Raw genomic sequence first — 21,807 nt, 5'->3', positions numbered from 1 at the left:
TTGGAAATATTCTCAGTTTCAACTTTGGAAACTCAAAACTTTCCATGTTTTTCTCAAATCTTTGAGATTAATCTAAAAATGTTTTCACTTTTTATAGCAAACATTCTACTACTCAAAAATAGATTTCTTTTTCAGAACATTTCTAAGATTAATCTCAAAACTTCTGAGTTTCAAAAGTTTTTTGTTTGTTTTTTTTACCTTTGGACTTTGGAAACTCAGAAATTTCCATTTTTTTATAAACTTTTTTACAAAATGTATTCCTCCTGTATTTCTTTCTACAATGACCGTACACAACAACAGATCTTTGAAACGTGCACAACTTTGTCTCACCAAAAAAATGCCTACCACAATATGGCGACGACGTTTACGTCCGTCCCCGACGCTCATGCGACGTCTATTCTTCAATCTCTATGTCTGTTTACGTCCCATCTGAGGAGTCGTTGCTGCTGCTGTTTCTTCTGGTGGTCGAACTGTGACCTGCTGCAGCTTAGTTTCTATATAAAGATCGTGTCCGAAATAATATGAGTTTAATCTGAAATTGTAGACGTTTACGTCCCCGCCGAGGCCGAACATGGTGTGAGTTGGCAGGGGCCATGACAGATTAGACTAATTTGACAGCGTTCAAGAGCTGGGGGGGGGGGGGACTTTGGTGCTACTACCGTTAGCTAGCAAAGCAACTTAGCTTAGGCGCTTTGAATCTGCCTTACTGCCGCGACAGGTATTATGCAAATTCTTGCCAAGTTGTTCTGTGTGTGTCGCTTCTTGTGTTGTCTTCCTGGGCCGTGCAGCCCGCTTCATATCGCTGTGCTTTCCTGAGTTTGTTGTCTGGCGTTGGCGTTAGCCGTCAGCTGTCGTTGACTGCTGCAGACTGTTAGCTCATGTGTAGCTATAGTTATTGCCTCCCAGTGGTGGAAAAAGTGTTCAGATCTTTAAACGGTAAGTTGTATCTCAACAAACCCACATGCAAAAAGGAGTGAAAAAAATCTTTATAGTTTTTCACTAGAGGAATTATGAGTAGGAAGTCCATCCTCTATATATTTTTGTAGATAAGTTTGATTTTGTAGTTTTTTTAAAGGTATTTTGGATACTAAACAGTCTTATTTTGTGTAAGTACAATTGTCACTCCTAACAATTCTCTTTACTGGTATAAACATAATTTCTATGTTTTCAAATTGGTTGGATTTTCCTCTGCAAATGTAATATCAGATATAGGGCTGCACAATATATTGCGACTACATTGTCATCATTGCAGTATAAGTGTGCAACATTAATATTTCAAAAATAACTGTTTTGAGTGCAATAATTGTTGGCTAATGTATTCAAAGCAGGGATGGAGGGCTCAAGTCTGATCTCAAGCTGATTTTTTTCTTGGTCTTTGTTTTGGAAGAACTGGCCTTGACTCCATTCCTGATATGGCAAATCTTTGTTATTCTCTTACTGCTTTTGTTTGATTTATTTTTTATTTATAATACACCTTTTGTGCAATGTAAGCTGATGAATTCACTTTATTGAATGTGCATCAATGTGTGTCTAGGTATAATAACTTAAATATTACTAGTTTAATACCAAGAGGTAGTTTTGGTTGTGTAAATTAACGTTTTTAATTTAATTTTTGCAGTTTGGGTTGTGCAAAGAAAAAAAAAATGTCCTAAAATATTAGTAATACTAATCTAAACATTCAATCTCTGTCTTTTCAGAGAACCGGCTGTAACTCAGTGACTCCAGGTTTTCTGAACTAGGAATCAGGTGTTGTAAACAGACAAAAATAAAGAATACATTTCCTCTTAAAAACTCAGAAATTTTCTTAAAAATATAATGAAAAAGAAAGATAATTTTTGAGATCTAAAAGTAAAAAAAAATGCTTTACAAAAAAACAGATTAACTTCAAAAATGTTCTGGGAAAAAAAAAACATTTCTGAGTTTGAAAAGTTTAAAATTTGCTAGAAAAAACTAGAACATTTTTAGATTAATCTAATTTTAGCATTTTTCATGCTAATGTAATATTTAGCCAAGTGGACAGAGTGCTGTCACCAAACTCAAATGCTAAAAGCACAGATGATAAAGAAAGGCAAGAATAAAATAGGCATGTTTGGCAACTGATATTGTAAAAATTTTTGAATATCATGCAGGTCTAACAGTACGAATAGCTCAAAAACGGCAAAAATCAGTTATTGCATTCACTAAAGAATGAATATGTATGAATATCACAGGTTAAAAGTCTCTAAAGGAAAACCCGGGGATGTTAAACCGGTTGTGTTCAGTTTTAATTCGTCTTTTCTGAAACTTTTCCTTTGGTTTTCTTTCAGATTCCTGTGGTAGTTTGAGATCGTTGACGGATTCCGGTGGCAGCATGGCTCCCAAAGACATCATGACGAATTCCCACGCCAAGTCCATCCTCAATGCAATGAACTCTCTACGCAAGAGCAACACGCTCTGTGACATCACTCTGAGGGTGGACAGCACCGACTTCCCGGCTCACCGGATCGTCTTGGCCGCCTGCAGCGACTATTTCTGTGCCATGTTCACCAGCGAGGTAAAAAAAAATTTCTATGTTACAAAGAAAGACGACGGCACTCACTTCGCTGCCGGACGCGCATCAGCTAGGCAAAACTGGAGAGAAAAGTTATGATAACTTTAAACAAAATGGAGTGTGAGAGAGCATCGTTACTCACAATGTGCTTTGTAAAGATGTCCATGTTGTTTTGCCTGTAAAGACTCGTTGATCAGTTTGATTGTTTTTGTATTGCATATTTGATTTTAATCAAAACAAAGATCAGATTTGTGTCACTAAATCGCATAACCGGATAGTTGAGTGTTTGCAGTCTGAACAGTCTAAGGGTTCGGTTGCCATGAAGCCAATAAATATTTTTTTAATGATTATTGAGAACAGTATAAATAACTTCTGATTTTATTTTTTATTTTTATGTAAATGAAGTTTGATTTCCTTTCAGAAACAAATGAAAAACTTTTACTGTTTTTAGCTAGGGTGGCTTAGAAGGTTAATTTACGATAAATGTTTTGTTGATAGACTTCCTTCATTATTCCACTTAGTTTCTGGAATTCACCAGTTCAACTGTCAGTGACACAGCCCCATAGCATGATGCTGCCATCCCCATGTTTTAAAGTTGGAACTGATTTCTTTTTTTTCAATACTTCCTCTTGACGCCTCCAAGGATACTTTTATCAGTGCAGTGAAATTTATACATTTTTGTCTAGTTTGACCCTAAAATCTCTCAGGAGGTATTTTTTCTTCTTCATGTTGGTGGCTTTGCATTTCAGTCAAACTTAAATGTCTCACATATGTAACTGGACCCGTTTTCTTGTTCAGAAATTCAATATTTCCTTCATTGATGACGATGTCAGTGTTGCTCCTGCGGTTCAGGCTTGGTGGTTCCCGGCTTGTTTCTTATGCTTCTCTCTTAATTTTCTCAGACAAAGTTAAAAGGATATTCAACAAGGATAACGATCCCAAACAAACATTAAAAGTCACAGTAGAAAATATAAACCAAGCTGTTTGTTCCTAATCAGTGAAGCTATGAGTTTGATGCTCTCCTCTTGCAATCTGCTTGATCACAAAAAGAAAAAACAGCCGGAATCTTCTTAAGGTTTGACTGTTTACTTCAAAAATAAAAACTATAAATTGTCCACAAAAACAATACAGACTAAAATAATCTGAGTGAGGTCATTAAACTGTGTTTCCACTCCAACTCCTACACTCCAAAACCTCGTTAACTATCTAATAAATAAATATGCAAGTTTGCCTTAGTATAGTTTCCAATATTTAAAATCCTTTTACATGAGAGTTTTTAAACTGTAATTTATCAAACTACACATTTTATTCACTTTTGAGTAATCATTTTAATCACATTTAAGTCATGATAAGAAATATGAGTTTGTGTATAATAGGTTTCTACACAAGCTGGCATAAAGCTTTTGGAAAATCATGAACTCGACGAAACTAAACATTTGAAAATTATACTTAAAAGACAAATTCTACCAATTCTGGGTAACCTGGTAAAATGTGGCAGAAGCTTGATCATGGCCATAAAATGCATGAAGTCAACATCCAAGATACATTTAATCAAATGTTAATGGGGTTGGATTTATATTACTGAGCTTTCAGGTGCATGTGGGTCTTTTGGTAATAAGTTAAACTAACCTCCTAATGTTATATCTCATTGTAAACCTGCAGCTTGCAGAAAAGGGGAAATCTTTTGTCGACATCCAGGGACTCACAGCATCAACAATGGAGATCCTGCTGGACTTTGTGTACACAGAGACGGTGCTCGTCACAGTGGAAAACGTGCAGGAGCTGCTGCCTGCAGCATGTCTGCTTCAGCTTAAAGGTACCTTTCTGTTCATGGATGATTGTTCCCCTTTAATGTAAAAGTTTATTTGATCCAGATTAATCTATACGATTATTCTACAGATTTTTAACTTAGCCACTTAAGACTTTTTTATAAAGTATCATAAATACATTAAAACATTCAAACAATCCAATTCCTTTTTTTTATTTGAAAACAATGCAATAATACTTTAGTAAAGTTAAAGCGATACGACTTGAGGAGTTTTGAATAAAACATTTTTATAGATAAAGGTGTTTTTATCTTAATTGCAAAATGTATTTATTTTTTACAGTTTCTGCTTGTTTACTGTTTTTCTTTTCACCAAACGGCTTTAAAAAGAAATGTTATACGTCATTTAACGATTAATCAGTTACTAAATTTGTTGACGATTATTTCACTAATCGATTAATCGTTTCAGCCGTAGCAGAAATCTGTAATGACGCGTGTTTATTTGCAAACATATTTGTGTTTTGCTCAGGAGTGAAAAGGGCGTGCTGCGACTTCCTAGAGTCTCAGCTCGATCCGTCAAACTGCCTGGGGATTCGGGACTTCGCCGAAACTCACAACTGCCTCGACCTGATGCAGGCCGCCGAGCTCTTTTCCCAGAAGCATTTCTCCGAGGTGGTTCAGCACGAGGAGTTCATGCTCCTGAGCCAGACAGAAGTTGAGAAGCTCATAAAGTGCGATGAAATCCAGGTAGGACAGCTTCAGTAGCAGGTTTCTGTTCTGCTGGGCTTTAAGTGTTAAAAACCTGCACTAATATTGTTGAAGAAGTGCAAATTTAGCCTGATTTTTGCAGCTTTTTTACTATCTGTCAAAAACCTGTGCAGGAAAAGTGAACAACAAGTATCAACTCGCTTTAATCTCACCACTACCCACCTCCCCTCCTGCCATCCACCCGCCATCTTTGGATTTGTGGATTGGCCTGACAATGAAATTGCAGAGAACTGAACCTGATTAAAGTTTGCCTTTGTGCTCAGGAAATTCCTGTTTCCCAACCACATGCCTTGTTTTGTGAAAACACAGTTATTACCACAGGATGATTTATAGATCATCAATTGTGTCGAATTATCTTTCCTGGGATTTTTGTTGTTTTTAAGAGAAAACTAGACTACACATGTGAAAGGCAGTCACGGATAATTTGCACTCAGTCAAAGCGGACTCTGTCATCTTTGAGGATTTTAGGGCTTGTTTCACCTTTGGCTGATTGCACTGTTACATGAGCAGATCGTGCTTCGCTTGGTGCAAGAAAATGATTTAAATTACGGCAGTCCGGAAGATCTACAGACAACCTGTGTGAGAGAGAAAATCTGCTTCATATAAAGATTTTAGAGAAAGAGGAAAAAATTAGACCTTAACGTAACAGTTGGCTGCCATGAGCAACGTGTGAATATGACATAAACAAATAGTTTGTGGTTGCAATGTGACAAAATGTGGAAAAAATTCTTGAGGTAAAGACACAAGCTGATTGTCTCTCTGTTTCAACCTTATGTTGACACAAATGATAAATTTTGCACATTTTGTACTCTGGTTTGGGTCTCAACTGTTTTTAAAACAGCCCAAACCCACAGCTGTTTTTCTCGTAATAACGTTTTGGAGCCTGGAAAATGAGCTGCTTCAAAATCCTCACTAGTATTAAGTCACAAGGAGCAGTGCACCGTTACCTAGCAACTCACGCAAAGTTGCAGCACGTTTGGTCAGCTGGTTTTACTGCTATATATGCTGTACAATGGCTGCTGGAAAAGACAAGTGTTTTGTTGTTGACTTACCATCCAGAAACCACTCGCTGCATTCCTGTTGGTTGTGCAGGAGGCTCTTCTAACGCTTTTCAAAGATGTATGGTTGTATAATTGTGCATTTGTTTGCAGCCATTTTCACATGCGAGTGTAAACGTTGAGTTAGGGGGGGAGAGGGGGGGGGCATGGCCAGCAGCAGCTTATGTAGATTTAAAGTGGCAAGAGGCCATAAAAGAGCAGACTAAAATCTAATTATCTAGGAAGGATTTTGTGCAAAAATGTAATAGTTCATAGAACAATCCTAACCTGTTTAAGGAAGCATAATGGGTCACCTTTAACAAACTTTGCCTCTTTGCCTTGTTAAATTATGTTTAAGTGACTGCATTTCGATTTTATGAAAAATTACTCAACATTCAGCTCCTTGCGGTTGAACAGTCTCTCTAAACATTGTCTGCGTCTCTTCCTTTAAAATGTTCTGCTGTGGTTTGTGTCCAGGTGGATTCAGAGGAGCCTGTGTTTGAGGCCGTGTTGAACTGGGTGAAACACAACAGGAAAGAGCGAGAGCCCTACCTCCCAGACATGCTGGAGTTTGTCCGCATGCCGCTCCTTACCCCCCGCTACATTACAGATGTCATTGATGCTGAGGTGAGCCAGGCGACCCGCAAACAGGTCGTTGTGTAATCAGGCGCCCAGCGTCAGATGAAAGATCTCCTGCTGAAGCATTTATCACACCATAATTAAACAGGTTTTCACATGTTTTAGCCTCTCATTCGATGTAGCCTGCCTTGTCGAGACCTCGTTGATGAGGCCAAAAAATTCCACTTAAGACCGGAGCTGAGGAGTGAGATGCAGGGTCCTCGCACACAAGCCAGATTAGGTAGGAGCCCTGCTTTCAGCTGCAATTTGTTTAAGTGCACGTCTCTGATTTTCAAGCATTTTAATCACACTGTTCATTCTTAGGTGCCAAAGAAGTCCTGCTGGTTATAGGTGGCTTCGGCAGCCAGCAGTCGCCAATAGATGTAGTCGAGAAATATGATCCCAAAACCCAGGAATGGAGCTTTCTGCCTGTGAGTGTAAATATTTTGAAGAAGCAGCTTGATGTTTTAATTCTCGGGAGGGGGGATGTAAACAATTAGTCGACTTATGATTAATGGTTTATTAGCGGTTTATTGAAGCCATCTATCAGAAGGGACAGAGCAAGCTGTACTTCTTGAGGAAGCTCAGATCCTTCAAGCTTTTTACCAAGATGCTGCAGATCTTCTATAAGTCTGTTTGTTGAGAGCGTCATCTGTAGGGGCATCAGCATCAGAGCCAGGGACCTAAAAAGGCTCAACAGCCTGATAAAGAAGGCTGGTTCTGTTCTGGTTCTGTTCTGGGGACGACTGTGGAACCTCTGGAGATGACGATGCAAAGTAGAATTCTTCATAAGATCAAGAAAATTATTGACAGCCATGACCATCCTCTTCATGAGACTCTTTAGAAAACAGAAAATATCGCAGAAAAATTCATGCTGCCAATAAACATGGTTAATTTTGAAGACTGTCGTGAGTTAATGAACTTCACTAAGCAGTTTTAACATCAGATCCGCTACAGGCTGTACTTCTATATGAAAATTTTTCTGTTGAGGGATTAAGTGTTTGACATATTTTATTCTTTTCATCTTTTATTTTTCTATTCAGCAACCTAAGAAGTTTCAGTTTTGTTATGCTTTAAATACGTCTAAATTTAATGTGGAAAAAGCATAGTTTTCCATTTATTCAGTTAGTATTTAATACAGCTGATTCAACATAGTCTTAAATTTTGAGGTTTTTTTAATTCAGCATATTATGAAAAATTTAGCCCTTCATGTTATACAAACTTGGTCAGCCTTCTTGATACAAGAGAAAACTCAAATGTTTAAGAAAATGTCCACTTATCAATTAATTGTAAGTTGGTCGATTAACCCAATCAACTTTAGATCAACTCATTAATCGATAACTTGTGTATCCAAACCAGAATATCGCCCGTAAAAGGCGCTACGTTGCCACTGTGTCGCTACACGATCGAGTTTACGTGATCGGAGGCTATGACGGCCGGTCCAGGCTCAGCTCGGTGGAGTGCCTGGACTACACCGCAGACGAAGACGGCGTTTGGTACACCGTCGCCACCATGAATGTACGCCGCGGCCTCGCTGGGGCCACGACCCTGGGAGGTAAATATTTTCAGGTGGTTTACCATCAAGATAATTCTTTGAAGAATCTGCTTCAGGAATAAAAAATCAATAATTTATTTACTCAGCAGTTATATTAATTATCTTTCAACAGATATGATCTATGTTGCCGGTGGCTTCGATGGCAGCCGACGGCACACCAGCATGGAGCGATACGACCCCAATATCGACCAGTGGAGCATGCTGGGAGATATGCAGACTGCTAGAGAAGGAGCTGGCCTGGTGGTGGCCAGTGGGCTGATCTACTGTCTAGGTATGGTGTTCATAAAATGTATTCTTACAACACAGTTGTTTGTCTATTTGTCTCAGAACCTGAACTATATTTAGATGGTTCAGAGAAAAATGTGGTTTTTCTCTGTGTTTTTATTTAGTTTTTAAAGCGGAATCTATTGTGCAAAATTCACATTTTGCACATTTTTGCACCTCCATTTGGGTCTTTAATGCTTCTAAAAACAACCCATGCACTTAAAAAAATTTGAAACACCCACACTGTCTTTGGAAAATGAGCCATTTAAAAAAGCCTCCAAAATGTAATACCACAAATAAGCAGGCACTGCCCTTCACCTAGCAGCCCCGGCCGAGTCCAGCCTGTTACTTAGCAACCGAAGCGGAGCTCCAGCATGTTTGGTTAGCTGGTTTTACCACTGTATGCGCCTATGCAATGGCTGCTGGAAAAGACAAGTGTTTTGTTGTTGACTTACGATTCAGTGATAGTCCTGTTCTGTGCTGAATATGTCTGTAGACACTTTGGACTTTTCTTCTGTTTATATTCTGTCAATTTGCAACAAATGTCATCTCAAGGCACTTTACAAAGCAAAAAGAGTCAATTTAATCCAATCATACAGACAAATTCCAAACCATATACACACATATCAACTGATCCCATTTATGTAAAAAAAAAAGACAGTCATGTTGAGTTTATTATTCAAATTGGTTAAAATGTTTTCTATCTAAGGAAACTCAGCAGATTGCACCAAGTCATCAACTTGCGGCATTCACTCCTGGACAAACATGCAGCGACAAACAATCATGCATTATTTGATTGACTCTGCAGCAGTCCATTGTTAACAGCTGCAAAGCTGTAGAACTGGAGTGAAAATAAATCAATTTTAATATATGAGAAAATGAAAAAAAGTACAGACAATACAGCTTTAGAAACATGAAACGTTACTATAAATACAACCAGTTAACAGATCACATTAATCTAAACAGCTTTCCTCCTTCCAGGCGGTTATGACGGCCTAAATATCCTGAACTCAGTGGAAAGATACGACCCACACACGGGTCACTGGACCAGTGTGACACCCATGGCCACGAAGCGGTCAGGTGAGTTAAGAAAACAGATTAAGACATGAATTTTACTCCTCATCTGACACATCCAAATTGTCTTCAGGGGCTGGTGTGGCGCTACTTAACGACCACATTTATGTCGTGGGAGGGTTTGATGGCGTTTCACACCTCGACTCGGTGGAGGTTTACAACATCAGGACAGACTACTGGACCACTGTGGCGAGCATGACGACGCCACGGTGTTACGTAGGAGCTACTGTCCTCAGAGGACGACTCTACGCCATCGCCGGGTGAGATTAAACGTCCTTCCCATAAGTACATTTTTCTGTTTAAATTCTAAAACGCTAATTTAGTATCAGTTGAATAAAGTTCAATATCTGAATTCTTCAAGTAGTTCTGTTTATATTCATGCTCTTATTTTGAAGTGCGTGAAGACTGCTAGCATAGCAGTTCTATTTCCTATTATTTTGTCTCTCTTTTTTTCCAATAACTTTATTTCAAACAAGAATTGTGCAGAAACAAAATATATATATGCAATATATTAGGCATTATAGAACAAGTATGTAAAAAAAAGTACCCTGGAGTGTGAGGGTTGTTGCCTTCAAGGGAATACAATTTGAATTGAAGTTAGCGCTTTAGCTTTAGCATCCACTGAATACTGTGCTGGTATTCAGTGGATGCTAAATACTAGCTAAAGGTATTTTAGCTGTTTATTATTAGCGCTTTAGGGTTATCGCAGCTAACTTTTTAGTTAGCTGTTCCCATCACTGCTTATTAGTAATGTTTTTTGTTTTAGTAAATCCAATGTGTTTTTTATTATTGTTAGTGCGAGGGGAGGTTATATAAATTACGTTGTGGCAGTGGTTTATTTCATCAGATAACTTTTGCTCAGACTGACTTTGTTCCTGCTTGGATGTAAAAGACTCCCAACATTAATTTTGCTGTCAGCTGCAAGGCGCCAACACTGAAAGCATCAACTAACATCTCCACATTATTCTGACATTCGTTTGTCAGAATCACAGAGCAGAGTCACGCTGGGTGGTATATGTTGTATTTTTTGCACCATATAAGCTTTCACAACCATGAAGCTCAAAGTCTTTACATCCCATTTGTCAACAGTACTTAAAGAAACACACCTCCTCCAAGCAGAACTTCACAATGGTTTAACAATAAATGGGTTTTCTTCACTATTTAGTCTTTCTGTGTTTTATTAGAGGTTTATTGAACAAAGAAGGCCTAAACTGTAATTTATGTACTTTTACATGTATTTTAGGTCTGTCCTATTTTTTTCTCAATTATGATACAGTGTCTTTAATGGAACAAAGCAATGCAGACAAATACTGAGGAAATGTATGTAAGCTTCTGATTTTGAAGACAATAAATAAAATTTATTATTTTATCATTAGGAAATAGACATAATTTTGGTCATTGTAACTGGCTTAAAACAAGAGACAGTGAGAAGAAAATTACTTGTGTATTTTTATTCTAGTTTCAACTGTTAAAAAAATAAATAAATATTACATCCTACATTTTACACAGTTTTGTTCTTCTATTTGGGTCTCTACTGTTTCCATAAACACCCAGCCATTTGTTTGGCAATTATTCAATGTTTTTTGGTGCCTGGAAAGTGAGCCGTTTCAAAAAACTCTTCTTAAGTGACAACGGACGGGCACTGCACCGTTACCTAGCAACCCAACCTGAGCCCAGCCCGACTCCTAGCAACCGGCAGCTTAGAAACACCTCATTCTGAGACAATGAAATCTCATTATCTAAGAATTATTTTGTGCATTAACATGTTTTATTTAGCCCATAGGTTGATCTTAACCTGTTCAAGGAAGCATAAGTTACATTTAAACAGAAATATTACAATTACGTAACAAAGATTTACCATATTTTCCGCACTATAAGGAGTACCGGATTATAAGGCACACCATCAATGAATGGCCTATTTTAAAACTTTTTTCATATATAAGGCGCATAGAATAGACGCTTCAGTTTGGGTTGCCAATTTGTTCCGTACTCTATTATTACACATCCACATTGTAAAGAAGTGGTCCCCGAGTACTTTATATAGTTGGCTGCCCCAATCATTGTTTCACTCACGGCGTTGGTGTTGCGATATTGTGCCCAACTACTTTCTGGGTAACACAGACCAACAGGCACACCGCCGCAGCCTCCCTCCTGCCCCCCTCCCCGGCTTTAAATGTATTATCAAACTTTATTAACAAACCAGCGCTCTGACAGCTATCCCAGCATGCACCGCGTACTTCTTCTTCTACGGAGGAAAATGAAGTCGGCGGCTGCTTACCGTAGTTGCTAGACCTGTTGTGGCTCAATATTGGTCCATATATAAGGTGCACCGGATTATAAGGCGCACTGTCGGCTTTTGAGGAAATTGAAGGTTTTTAGGTGCGCCTTATAGTGCGGAAAATACGGTACCTACAAAATCAGTTTTCAAATGGGAATTTAATTTATTAAGTTAAACGATATCCAAACCAATAAAGAAAATTATTGCCTCACTGTTAAATTTTAAATAAATTGTACTTAATCACATTTTTCAGTGTGTTCATTTACTACATGCAGAGCTGTTACTGCCTGACATTTAAAATCAAGAAATCACAACATGAAGTAGGGTAAAAAAATAACTCAAAACAGAAACAAAGTATAAGTGCATACAGGAGACTCAGTCCGTCTGTTTCTCCCCTAGATACGACGGGAACTCCCTTCTCAGCAGCATCGAATGTTACGACCCGGTTATCGACTCCTGGGAGGTCGTCACCTCCATGGCAACCCAGCGGTGCGACGCGGGAGTCTGCGTTCTGCGAGAGAAGTAACCCTGGGTCCAGAAGAAGGACGAACACAGGAGGACAGGCAGCTAGACGTTTTCTAAAATGTCACTACTAACAGAACCACGAAGGAACGGATGCCAAGTTGCCAGAATATGCAAGCGGAGGGTTGGGACTGTGCTACAGAGATTGAGACTTTGCGTCACTTTCAAGGAGCCCATCGCCACTTGCATGAGTCTACAATGGTGTCTGTTGTCACATGTGAGATTATTTTTTCAGAAGTGCAATATATTTTTACCCATCAAAAGAAAAACTGTGGAGCAGATTAAGACTCCTGCTGCTATTTGCCTTATGACTTTCACCTGCATCAAACATGTTGCCTCCCATCTGACTGATATTACATTGTCTTATTATGGAGTGAACTGATTCAGCATATGCATGCTCATCAGTGCGCAATAATGTAAATGGGACTTTTAGATGGAAATCGCTTTAACACAGAAGGTTTATTTCTTTCAATCAAGTTATATTTTGAGATGAATATTGGTTTAGAAAACAACTGAACTGTGCTACTTGATTCGGGGTTTTTTTTTTTCTCCAATTCGACGACGTTGAGAGATCAAGGTCTTACATATCAGATGCATGTAATTTTTTAAAAATTTAGACAAACGTGTAGGATACAAAGCCTGAATGTCACTGTCTGGAAAGCAAAATAAAAGTTCTCACAAATTGTCGATTTGGGAGACAAAATGTTGCATTGTTGATTCATGCAATGAATCAGATAAGATAACATTTCAAAACGGCTTTATACCAGTCAGTGCATTTCACAAAGTCAGTTAATCAGTGTTTTAACTGCCTTACCATCCTAGCACAAATTCCCTTCATATTTCTTGTTTTAAATTACAATGTTAAGTGTTTTTTGTTGGGTTTCTGAGGAGACTCTGTCAGGAAATGTTCTCAAGTATTTTAATTTGGTTGAATTCACATCAATTTTTTATTTTTAACCTGCAAGCATAGTGCTGTGACGTACGGTTTTGTTCTTCTGTCTAGTCAAGCTCAACAAAACATACTCAATGACTTTCTTTTCAAAGGACTTGGCGAGTAAGTTGCAGCAAATAACGTAGCTGATACTTCATCAGTCTCATCAATATATAAATTAAAACGTTTAGGTTTAAATGTAGAGTTTAAAACATTAAATGTCCCAACACTAATTAGGTTCCTATTAAAGTTGGAACCTCATTAAAAAGCTTAGGTCCCAACACTGAGCCTTGTGGTACTCCACAATTAATGTTTTGAGCTCTGATAAGTCTTCAATGAACTGTAAAAATGCTTTTCTGGTTAAGTATTCAACAACTTGAGAACTATGACTCTTTTTCTTTTCCCGTTGTCATTTTAATATAAGCACAAAAAAAAGTAAATACTCCATATTTCTTTATAACTGCTTAGATAAACGAAAACTCCAAACTATTACATTAAATCCAGATATCATTTGGGTTTTTTTCTGATTCTCATCCATCAAGCTTTTCTGACACAAAGTTTGGTAATGAATGAAGATTTCAGACACTTCCTCGAACAAAAGCGAAGTTCTGCGTATTTTTCCTGACGTCTGCAAGACGTGACCAAGACGGCACGTTGTGTGTGAGAAGTGGAATGATGTTGAAGGAACGTTAGAGTTGTTCCCTCCCTCCATCCATCTGCCCCCTCCTCCTGAAGCCTAAAATAAAAAGCGACGCACAACGCTGCGCCGAGTCGGATGAGACGCGTCCCGGGACGTTACAGGGGAATTTCACTGTCTGCAAAATAGTTTTCTTTCATCACCTGGATCAATCAATATGGTAAGAAAACAAAATGTTTTTTGTTTTTTTTTAATGCATCATTCTTCTGTTTATTTTCACTGAATTACCTGGTTGCAATATGTCATATTTTATCGAATCTGAAAATATAATGAGGCCAAAACTGCACTTTACTTGCGAATGTGCAAGATTGGGGAGAAAACTGTTTTACGTTTTAATCCTTTTCAGTCTGGTTGTTTATCTTACAAATGTCATTCAACAGTGAAAAATCATCTAATGGGATGTTCTCCCTGCAGCAGAGACGACATCAAATTCTCAGCATGTTGAAACACGACTGCTGGAAAAACAACAGACTGCTGTAATAAAGCTGGTCTCTGCTCAACTTTTTTTTTTTTTTTTTTACTGTAATCCAAATTACTGAATGCCATTTGTTTTCATAACTTAAAAATGTTTTTACATAAATAGCGAAAAGGCCCATTTAAAATTAATTCAATTCAGTTTATTTATATAGTGCCAATCAGAGGTGGCAACTAGTTATATTTACTCAGTTGCATTTACTTGAGTAACTTTTTTGAAAACAATTTCAGTTAGGAGGAGTTTTAGAATGCAGTACTTTTTATTTTTACTTGAATAAGGTTTCTACTCACTGTAACTTCATCATCTACAAACATATTTTAACCAAAATTCACCTTACAAGAAAACACACCTCGAGTGGGACCTTTTGTTTATACACAAGCTTGTTTTTCTTATTTTATTTTCTATTATGTATTTGAAGGTCAAGAAGATCCAGTAAGTATTATATATTGTCACAAAAAGTAGTTAACCCTGTTCTAACACACACACACACACACACACACTACCTACTATAGGTACTACTCTGCCTAAATTTACAATGTTGTCACAGTTTATAATATGTTTGTCATTTCAGTCTTTAAAATATTAGAACTTGCACATGATTTTAGACTTTGTTTTTATCTAACATTTTTAAATGCAGTATAAAATCTGTGACCTTTTTATGAAATACTTTTTACTCTTAATTGAGTCATTTCTAGGAGGGCTACTTTTTACTTTTACTTGAGCAAAAATATTTTTTTAAAGTAGTGATACTCTTACTTCTGTACAATCTTTGGTACATTTGACATTTTTGTTTAGAAATATTCAGTAATGCCCGCTTAAATTTTCTTTGCGTGCGTATTTTAATTAAATCCAACCACACAATTCAAATAAATAAGAAAATGATGATTTAAAATAATTTTCCTTTGTTAGATTTTTTAATATATAAAAATAAAAATTTGTAATAATTATATCTACATTAAATTATATAAGTATTTACTTTAAATAAAAATAATTTACATTAAATACTTTTGACAATTGTAACATTTTAATTATTGTACCTTTCTTTATCTTAATTTAATATTTAGTATATTTGTTTCCTCAGGACTACACATGGTTTTATTTATTTTTATATATTACTCATCTTATGAAGCAGTTATTAGTTGCCCTTTAATATCCTTATTTTTTAATGTTTGTGTTGGAAGTGACTGATTTGTCTCTGTTCTTTGTCTTTTGCTGCCGGAAACATTCATCTTCTTTACATTTTCCTCCACAGAGAGAGTGCATCTCCATCCATGTGGGCCAGGCAGGCGTTCAGACTGGAAATGCATGCTGGGAGCTGTTCTGCCTGGAGCACGGCGTCGGTCCTGATGGCGTTTTCCTGGACGGTCCTGTAGCTCCGAATTGCCGTGAAGATCCGTTCAACACTTTCTTCAACACTGGGAGTTTTGGTCGTCACGTTCCCAGAGCGCTCTTCGTCGACCTGGAGCCCACAGTGATCGGTGAGCACATCTTTATGGAAGTATTAAACTCATTTTAATTTTTAAATTCTTTCCCTTCCTCTTTTCTGTCTTCTCACCTGAAGTTTTAGTTCTTTGCTACAACACATTTTGAGAGATTACTATGTTTATTTAATGTTCTTGGTAAAATAAACATCTAAAATATCTGATTAATTGATTTCGCTGGCTGAAAGTCAATCTGAGGGGAAGTAGCTCAAAAAGCCCAAATTTGATGTCTTCACCAGGGCCGTTTCTAGCTTTGTGGGGGCCCAAAGCGAGATGCTGTTGGGGACCCACAAAAATGCCACAGTCTGTTACTTTACAAGCAAAACAGGATACAGTTAAAAGTACACATCCTTAGGTGAATATGACTGATTGAAACTATAATACAACACTGCAAAAACACAAAATAAGTGACTTTTGTCTATTTTCTAATGCAAATATCTTAGTATACTTGGAATAAAACAAAACTAGCTTATAAATAGCTTTTCAGCAAGATATTGGAATAAATTTTTTCTTTATACTGATGGAAAAAGTACTAGTTCTATAGGCAGAATATTTCACTTATAACATTTTATAATTGAGATAATCTCCCAATGAAACTAGTACTGTTTCACCAATATTATGTAATTATTTACTTAAAATATTTCCATAATATCCTATATCTTGCTGAAAAATTACAGATAAGTTAGTTCTGTCTTATTTCAAGTGTACTAAGATATTTTCATTAGAAACCAGATCAAAAATACTTGCTAAGACATTGTTTTTGAAGTGAAAACATCAACCCTATATATGTCAAGAAAAAAGACAAATTTTGAGAGCTTAAAAGTTTCTGCTATAAAATCTGAATAAACAACAAGACACAAAACCTTGAGGACTGGATTTTGTGGCAGCATTTTTTTTTTGTAGAAAATTTCTGAGTTTTTTTGGCAGACATTTACCCATCGTTAAAGCAGCCAGCTGAAATGAAGACTAAAACAGACAACCAGTTAGATTCTGCCTGTTCTGGATTTAATTTTTCTCTCCAGACGAAGTGAGGGTCGGGAAGTACAGAGAGCTCTTCCATCCTGAGCAGCTGATCTCTGGAAAGGAGGACGCGGCCAACAACTACGCTCGAGGACATTACACCGTCGGGAAGGAGATCATCGATGGAGTCATGGAGCGTGTCCGGAAAATGGTCAGTAATTAAATGTGGGAGTAGGGCTGTACAATACTTCAATACTTCGTAACAGACACATGATCAGTATCAATAGATAATACATTTGAGAGAATATTCAATATGCAGAATATTGACTGAACTCCTTTCAAGGACTGCACAGCATTCTGGAAGATGTAGGCAGAGGAAAGGCTCTAGCCGGCTAAGGAAGCTTGGTGGCATCACCTAACTCACTCACTCTGAGGTTGCCTAGCAACTCATTCATTCTATGGTTACCTAGCAACAACCTGCTGAGTTAACTTGCACAGCAGCAGTGTAAGGTTCCACCACTTTGCTTCATAACTGCTTAAAAGTAAAAAAAAAAAACAACAACAGCGTGGAGTGAAAACTGTGGATAAAAGAGGAATAATTATGTGAGAGTAAATCTGAATTTTGTTGATCAGAGTAGTGGCTGTTTTGTTTTTTTGATATATGGACAATATAGTTCGAATCAAAAGCTCATTCTCATTCTGAAAGAAGCTCAAAATAGATTAGATAGTAACCATAATTACTATCATAGGCTGCGTTCACATTGCAGCCTGAAGTGACCCAATTCCGATTTTTTTTGACATAATGCGACCTGTATCTGATCTTTTCGCGACAGTCTGAACAACAGAAGTCGGATTCTTTTCTATTGCGACCCAGGCCACTTGGGTATCCAATACGAATCTAATTCAAATGACCTCAAGTGACCTAACATCCAGGTTGCATCCATTTGATACTCGACAAACATCACTATTCTGCGGGAAGAAAAACAACCATGACAGACTGTATTGAGGATTAATTTGTTAATATGCTGCTCCGGTTGGTCAACAACTTCAAATGTGTAAGCTATCCTCCACCCTTAGCATCCATGTTTACTTCTGCAAACACTGAGCACTTCTTTTTATAGCGGCTGGCAAAACACAGAGAACGCTGACGTTATTGCGCCCTCTACTGCGCATGCTGGACACTTTCAAGTCGTTTGCCTGTTCACACTGGAGATCACATACAGGGCACATATATTTGGAAGAACGAACGGCCAAGGCAAAAAAAATCCAATGTGACAGAAAATCTGAATTGGGTCACTTCAGACCGCAATGTGAATGCAGCCTAACAATAATTTAGAGCAAACAATGTAATGAACAAGTATTTTATAGCCCATAAACCTATCCAAACCTGTTCAAGGAAGCAAGCACCTTGAGGTTTGCAACAAGATAAAATGTGAAAAAGTTAAAGTCTTTTATTTTACCTACTGATACCCCTGAATGATTGGCTGTACATTTTGCTCCCTACTGCCTCTACCTTCTCAGACGGATCAGTGCACAGGCCTGCAGGGTTTCCTCGTCTTTCACAGCTTTGGAGGGGGCACCGGCTCCGGCTTCACCTCACTCCTAATGGAGCGTCTCTCACTGGACTACGGCAAGAAATCCAAGCTGGAGTTTGCCGTCTACCCAGCGCCCCAAGTTTCCACTGCGGTGGTGGAGCCCTACAACGCCATCCTGACCACCCACACCACCTTGGAGCACTCTGACTGTGCCTTCATGGTGGACAACGAGGCAATTTACGACATCTGCCGCCGCAATATGGACATCGAGACTCCCGGTTACATCAACCTCAACAGGCTGATCGGTCAGATCGTTTCCTCAATCACCGCCTCGCTTCGCTTCGACGGCGCTCTCAACGTTGACCTGACGGAGTTCCAGACCAACTTGGTCCCGTTTCCACGCGTCCACTTCCCGCTGGTTACCTACTCGCCCATCATCTCGGCTGAGAAGGCCTACCATGAGCAGCTGACCGTGGCGGAGATCACCAGCTCCTGCTTCGAACCAACCAATCAGATGGTGAAGTGTGACCCTCGTCGCGGCAAGTACATGGCGTGCTGCATGCTGTACAGAGGCGACGTTGTCCCGAAGGATGTGAACGCCGCCATAGCTAATATAAAGACCAGACGCTCCATCCAGTTTGTTGACTGGTGCCCCACTGGCTTTAAGGTTAGCTCCATAGGACTAAGCTTAGAAATAAAACAAAAAGTATGGAAATTTGTTTCTTTCCCAACTTTGTTCCATGTCTCATCTCTGTCTGTCCTTCCTTCTTATGTCCTTTCTTCCTTGTGTCCTTCATTTCTTATCTTCATTTTTTGCTTTATGCTTCCTTCATCCCACCTTATTTCTTTATTTCATTCATTTACTTGTACGTTTTTCCTGTCTTGCCTGCCTGGCCTCTTATTCTAGCCTCCCTTTCTTCTTGTTTCCTTTCTTAATTCTGTCCTTTTACCATTGTGTCCACCATCCATTTCTTCCTTGTGTTGTTGTTTTCCTTCCTTGTGTCCTGTGGAGGGCACAAGTTCTGTTGCTGCTTTGTATCATTCTTCCTTCTCTTTGCTATATCCTTCCTTTCTGGATTCATTCCTTCTTTCCTTCCTTCCTTGTTTCTTACCTCTATTACTGTCTTGTCATTCTTCTTTTTCTTCACTCTCCTGCCTTCCTTCCTTGTGTCCTTGCATCCTTGACCTACCTGTTCTTTCCTTGCAAGGAACAATATCTTCCTTGTTGCAAAAAAGGAATGAAGGTAGTCTACCTTCATTCCTTAGTTGTCTCCTACATTTATTCCTTCCTTGTGTCCAACCTTCACTCCTTCCTGGTCTACTTTTATTCGTTCCTTGCATTGTTGCTTCCTTTCTTGTGTCCTTCCTTTATTACCGCCTTGTTATTCTTCCTTTTCTTCACTCTAACTTCCTTGTGTCCTACCTCTGTTCCTTAGTTGTGTCCTACCACCAATGCTGCCTTGTCATTCTTCCTCCCCTTCCTTCCATTCTTGTCCTTCCTTCAATGTGTCCTGCCATCCACATATCCTTCCTTATCAGAAATGTGACTCAAGATCTCTTGTAAGTTTTGTCCTCCTGTCCACAGGTGGGCATTAATTACCAGCCTCCGACTGCGGTGCCCGGCGGAGACCTGGCCAGTGTCCAGAGGGCGGTGTGCATGCTGAGCAACACCACCGCCATCGCTGAGGCCTGGTCCCGCCTCGACCACAAGTTCGACCTCATGTACGCCAAGCGTGCGTTTGTTCACTGGTACGTGGGCGAAGGCATGGAGGAGGGGGAGTTTGCCGAAGCCCGAGAAGACCTGGCCTGTTTGGAAAAAGATTACGAAGAGCTGGGTCGGATGAGCTCCGACTCTGAAGATGAAGAAGTTTAATATCCAGATATTTCTAAATATTTTCCAAGTTGGAGCTAAATAGAAAGTATTAGACCCTTGTAAAGTATTACTTTTCCAAGCCTGTTGTTTGAAAAGGCACAAAGTGAAACCGGATTTTAATTGTACTTTGAAATGAACTGAAATTTAATTTTGTTTAGCAGGAACACAATGAGATGCTGCTTAACATAATTTACTTCTAATCCCACTATTGTCTTTTTTAAAAATTGTAGAAAATGTAAACTAAAACCACACAAGATACTTCATAGTTTAAAGCCTACAACACTGTTACTCATTACTTTCGTATTAAATCTGTTTTTTGAGGGGGAAAGTATGTACCACCTCTGTTTTTAAATGTCTTCTTTTTGCTTTTATATCACATTTAAATCAAGTTTAATTTTAGACTAATTCAACTTAAATGAATACAAAAAGTTATTTTAAATGATGAATTTATTTATTAATGAGGGGGAAAAACTCTTATGGAAGCGCTTAACTGCCACAGCTAAGAAATTAATGCAAAAGCAGTATCTCTTGTGATAAGGAGATTTAAAAATACATCCCCCTTATACCGTCTTACTCTTTCTTCTAAATCAAGGGTTTCCAAAAAATTTCAATACAGCCCCATAAACACTATTAGCATCTGGAGGGGTCACCCCTTTTGCTACAAAATATTTAAAGAAATATGAACTTTTCTCATATATATTCCCCATTTTATAACTATTACATTCGTTTAACATAAATGCTGCCTCATACTTTCTAATTTTAGTTGGCAATGAGTTCTTTCGGTTTTTGCAGACAGGCGTTTCCATTTCGCGCTTGCTAGCTTAACGACGAGCAAAGCAGCTTGATACGTTTAACTGGCAGCCAATCGGAAAGATGAGAACGGGAAACATTTAGATAAATGATATTAACTTATGTTTTTAAATATTTAAAACTAGATTATATTTTATAATTTATTTATATTATTAAGAATTTGTGATTAAAAATATAAAATTTTTCTGTTTCCCTCTAGCTTTATGAGGCACCATAGCGCTATGGTGCCTTTATGAGGCACCATAGCGCTATCTGGTGGCTGCCATTTTAAAAGCACCATTCTAGACATGACCGCATATTTTGGCTTTGACTATATCCTCCTGACTACCAGTAGTTCATTTTTGTCCTCTGTAGAGGACATGTCTAAACTTGAATATCGCCCACCACCTGCATTCTACTGAATTAATTCCTTTTGGTATCTGGAGACGACATTTAGGGCTTTTCAATGATACCACATGTGAAGGGGTGGGACTTTTGTACGTACCTTTTTCTAATTCATAAAAATGGCATTTATCAGTAATAACACATTTTATGGGAAGAGACAAATTAAGTGCATAAAACCTTTTATTATCTTACAAAGACTGTGGGATTTTTAAAAAATGGTGATTGGACAATATTTTTTTCCTGGTAGTCA

The 21,807-nt window shown here is 38.2% G+C and overlaps 2 protein-coding genes across 4 annotated transcripts in view; both read left to right on the top strand.

Annotated features, from left to right (window-relative positions):
• klhl12 (kelch-like family member 12) overlaps positions 1–13,098 on the top strand; it is a 66,935-nt gene extending 53,837 nt beyond the window's left edge. The window contains exons 1-12 of one of the 3 annotated variants that reach the window (XM_008414422.3): positions 411–718; positions 2,307–2,533; positions 4,193–4,346; positions 4,825–5,042; positions 6,578–6,727; positions 6,845–6,959; positions 7,043–7,149; positions 8,078–8,273; positions 8,386–8,544; positions 9,519–9,617; positions 9,685–9,871; positions 12,289–13,098. In XM_008414422.3, coding sequence (XP_008412644.1) covers positions 2,351–2,533; positions 4,193–4,346; positions 4,825–5,042; positions 6,578–6,727; positions 6,845–6,959; positions 7,043–7,149; positions 8,078–8,273; positions 8,386–8,544; positions 9,519–9,617; positions 9,685–9,871; positions 12,289–12,415 — 1,695 coding nt within the window. In that variant the 5' untranslated portion in view covers positions 411–718; positions 2,307–2,350 and the 3' untranslated portion in view covers positions 12,416–13,098. Of the gene's footprint in view, positions 1–410; positions 937–2,306; positions 2,534–4,192; positions 4,347–4,824; positions 5,043–6,577; positions 6,728–6,844; positions 6,960–7,042; positions 7,150–8,077; positions 8,274–8,385; positions 8,545–9,518; positions 9,618–9,684; positions 9,872–12,288 lie in introns of those variants that run through there. The other 2 variants (XM_008414420.3, XM_008414421.3) reach the window with 2 other exon arrangements.
• Positions 13,099–13,193: 95 nt separating this feature from the next.
• Positions 13,194–21,461, top strand: tuba5 (tubulin alpha 5). Its single transcript, XM_008414416.3, has 5 exons — positions 13,194–14,199; positions 15,767–15,992; positions 17,018–17,166; positions 18,477–19,157; positions 20,076–21,461. Exons 1-5 carry the CDS (start codon positions 14,197–14,199, stop codon positions 20,361–20,363), a joined length of 1,347 nt encoding a protein of 448 aa, XP_008412638.1. The 5' UTR covers positions 13,194–14,196; the 3' UTR covers positions 20,364–21,461.
• Positions 21,462–21,807: the final 346 nt, after the last annotated feature.

This window comes from Poecilia reticulata, chromosome 7, assembly GCF_904066995.2.
Source record: "Poecilia reticulata chromosome 7, P_reticulata-male-v2, whole genome shotgun sequence".
NCBI lineage: Eukaryota > Metazoa > Chordata > Actinopteri > Cyprinodontiformes > Poeciliidae > Poecilia > Poecilia reticulata.
This window is presented reverse-complemented; position numbering and strand designations above follow the sequence as displayed.

Excerpts from the sequence above, each read along its gene's own strand:
- tuba5 (XM_008414416.3), top strand. Across the intron at positions 17,167-18,476 it reads TGGAGCGTGTCCGGAAAATG|ACGGATCAGTGCACAGGCCT; the intron begins GTCAGTAATTAA and ends CTACCTTCTCAG. Across the intron at positions 19,158-20,075 it reads GGTGCCCCACTGGCTTTAAG|GTGGGCATTAATTACCAGCC; the intron begins GTTAGCTCCATA and ends TCCTGTCCACAG.